Source organism: Fopius arisanus, unplaced genomic scaffold (assembly GCF_000806365.1).
Source record: "Fopius arisanus strain USDA-PBARC FA_bdor unplaced genomic scaffold, ASM80636v1 scaffold00028, whole genome shotgun sequence".
Lineage (NCBI taxonomy): Eukaryota > Metazoa > Arthropoda > Insecta > Hymenoptera > Braconidae > Fopius > Fopius arisanus.
Genome location: NW_011887767.1, coordinates 964,566 through 967,279, shown reverse-complemented (window position 1 = coordinate 967,279; position 2,714 = coordinate 964,566). Strand labels below are relative to the sequence as shown.

Sequence of the window (2,714 nt, the reverse complement as noted above, 5' to 3'; positions counted from 1 at the left end):
GTACTACGAAGCCGTTGGGGTCACTCCAACCGCGAGAAGTGAGCCTCTACTTTTAGTCAATCCTCTTTGGTGCTAACAATCTCCCCTATAATCTCTAATTAGTTCATCCGCCACCGCTATTAACCATCTAGTTAAAATCATTACACAATATACACATGAGCATAAACATTGAACTGTCTAGCAATTCGGAGTAGGTAGCAAAGATCATTGATCGAAGGTAACAAACAACATATTCGAAAAATGTTGATATCGCGAGGAGTTGGTGTGATAAAAAATGTCACAGCCCTTGCAACTCGTGCAAAAACACCGATGAACACTCAAGTACGACATTCAGGTGGACCGTAAGTCATGTTATGTAACAAATTCACTGAATGATAGGTTAGTCGTGTTTACAATTTTTTAATTATTGTCATTAACTTTTTAGTGTTATGTATCGTGACATGTGGGAGCCAAGGAAATTTGATGTGTACATGGCTGAGGCTTGTGGAGGTCTCATGTGGTGGTGGATCCTCTGGCATATGTGGCACGATTTTGGACACATTGTGGTACGTTAAAATTTCACTCTGACTCTTTGTATCTAGTGAATTTGATTTGAATGAGGAAAATCGTCTCATAGGCTTTCGGCACAGATCTGTTTTTTCTGCAATGGTTTATCTTTTTTTTTATTCCAGGGTGAATTCCCTTACCCAGAAGCGGATAAGTGGACTGATGAAGAATTGGGAATCCCGCCTGAAGGGGAAGATTTCTAAATAATTTTTATTATAAACGGGTTGTAGATAAAAAAGCGAAAATATGTCTCATAGATAAATTATAATTATTCCAAGCTAAGACAGTTTAATTTGTTCCTCTAAAGTCTCCCACAGATCGAAAGAATATTCAGGTCAATTATTCACGACTTCAGAGTAACTTAAATAAATCTAATGTGCGAAATTACGAGCGTTCCTTGAGTTAAAAAATATCTTATATAATATAATATATAATATATCTTTACGGCTCTCACAGAATTGCTTCGATTTTTGATAATCCGATTTCATTGTGTAAAAATTTTCCTATTTTTTTTATATAAAACGCAGAAGATGCGTTGTAATTGCAATTTTTTAAATATTTTTCCGCATAGTCTTTACTTCTGCCGATATACGCAGAAAAACATCCGTATGAAATAATTGAAAAAAAAACCATTAAAAGTTACATCAGCGCGATTATTGCGCATCACCCCAATCAAGTAATTGCAACAATCTCACTTCCTCTGTCCATCACAACTAGCAATTCCCATTGATGAATCTAAACTCCGAACACCCGACGAATAATTGTCATTAACAACTTTATCCGAGTACCCCCACCCCCCAACGTTCTCCTACTTCTGTAACAAGTAGGTCATCACGTTAATCACTCACCTCAGATGTCAATCATCGGATGCTTTTCTGGATTACCAATGAAAAAGAAAAATCCCAGACGAAACAATTCCCCGAGGAATTCGAAATAGCAATAAAAAAATATCAGCAATAAAGAGTAAAAAAACAATGGAGAAAATAATACTGAAGAGGGTGAGTGGGGAAAAAATAGTATTAGTTGCAGGGTCAATTATCATCAGTAGCAAAAAAGCGTTGTTACTATTCCATGCGATAATAGATAACAAGCTGGCGCCTATGCGAGGTCACAGTGGTGGGGGAACTGGTACAGTCTGGTTTTGAATTTACCTCCCACCACTAAACCCCCTCCCCCTCCACTGTGTCTTTATTTTTTAATGATAAAATAACTAACCAGTAAACACGGATTTTTGTTGAATAAAATATCAATTAAGTCGGTCGTGTTATATACTTTTGGCTGAGCGCCCGCTGACGATAGTCTATGAGGAATTGAATATTTTGTATTTTTTTTTTGCAATATATTCTGTTCAAAATTTTTAAAAATAACTAACCAGACCGGAGTGAGATGGAGACTATAATGAGAGTGGGTGACCCCCATAAAAAAATGTAGGTCAACCAACTCTATATATTTTTAAAATTCTCATACTTTTATTTTATTATTGACATGTCCTTTCGGGTCTTTACATTTCACTTCCCTCTACATTTTGAAAACTCCCAGAGGACTACCGTAACCACAATAATAATAACATTAATAATAACTGAAAGTTGTAAAATTTTCAAATTTTCAACTTTTCAACTTTTCAACTTGAAGTAAAAAGACCCGCAATAATGTTCCAACAGAATAATATCTAAAAAAAACGTCAACAGGCTATCGGCTTCATATATTTTTTAAACTTTTCTAAATCTCAATTTTCCGCCTTTTTGCAATAAATAATTCGGTTAATTAAAAGTAGTCTCTTCAGGTCCAGAGAAGAAAAAATAGATCATGAAAAAATAGGTCAGGCATGGAAAACGCTTTAAAACCCATCCATCTTAATAGACCATAGGAAAATGACCATTGGTCTATTTCTCCAGGCATAAATTTTTTCAAAAGACAAATTTTCCGCGTATTGTGGAGGTGGGGGATATTTTCCTCCTATAGTTATCGCGAATGGCGGAGGCAGCGCCGTACCGCACTTCTGATACTGCCGCGTCGGAGTCGTACTACCGCAACAACTTGACCAGTACTGCAGCTACACCGATAGCTGAAGCAAATCGTCCGGACAAACGTTCAACGCTCCAGTGTATCAACCTTAACCACGAGTGTTGCACTCCTTCTGTCTCCTCTTTCTCCAGAAAAAAAAAAAA

The 2,714-nt window shown here is 36.6% G+C and overlaps 1 protein-coding gene across 1 annotated transcript; it reads left to right on the top strand.

The window, feature by feature from the left end:
* LOC105265211 (NADH dehydrogenase [ubiquinone] 1 beta subcomplex subunit 2, mitochondrial) lies at positions 1-828 on the top strand (the record flags this gene model as incomplete). The annotated part of the gene is given in 3 exon segments (XM_011302607.1): positions 1-341; positions 425-545; positions 672-828. Coding segments are annotated over 3 exon segments (300 nt in total). The 3' UTR covers positions 750-828.
* Positions 829-2,714: the final 1,886 nt, after the last annotated feature.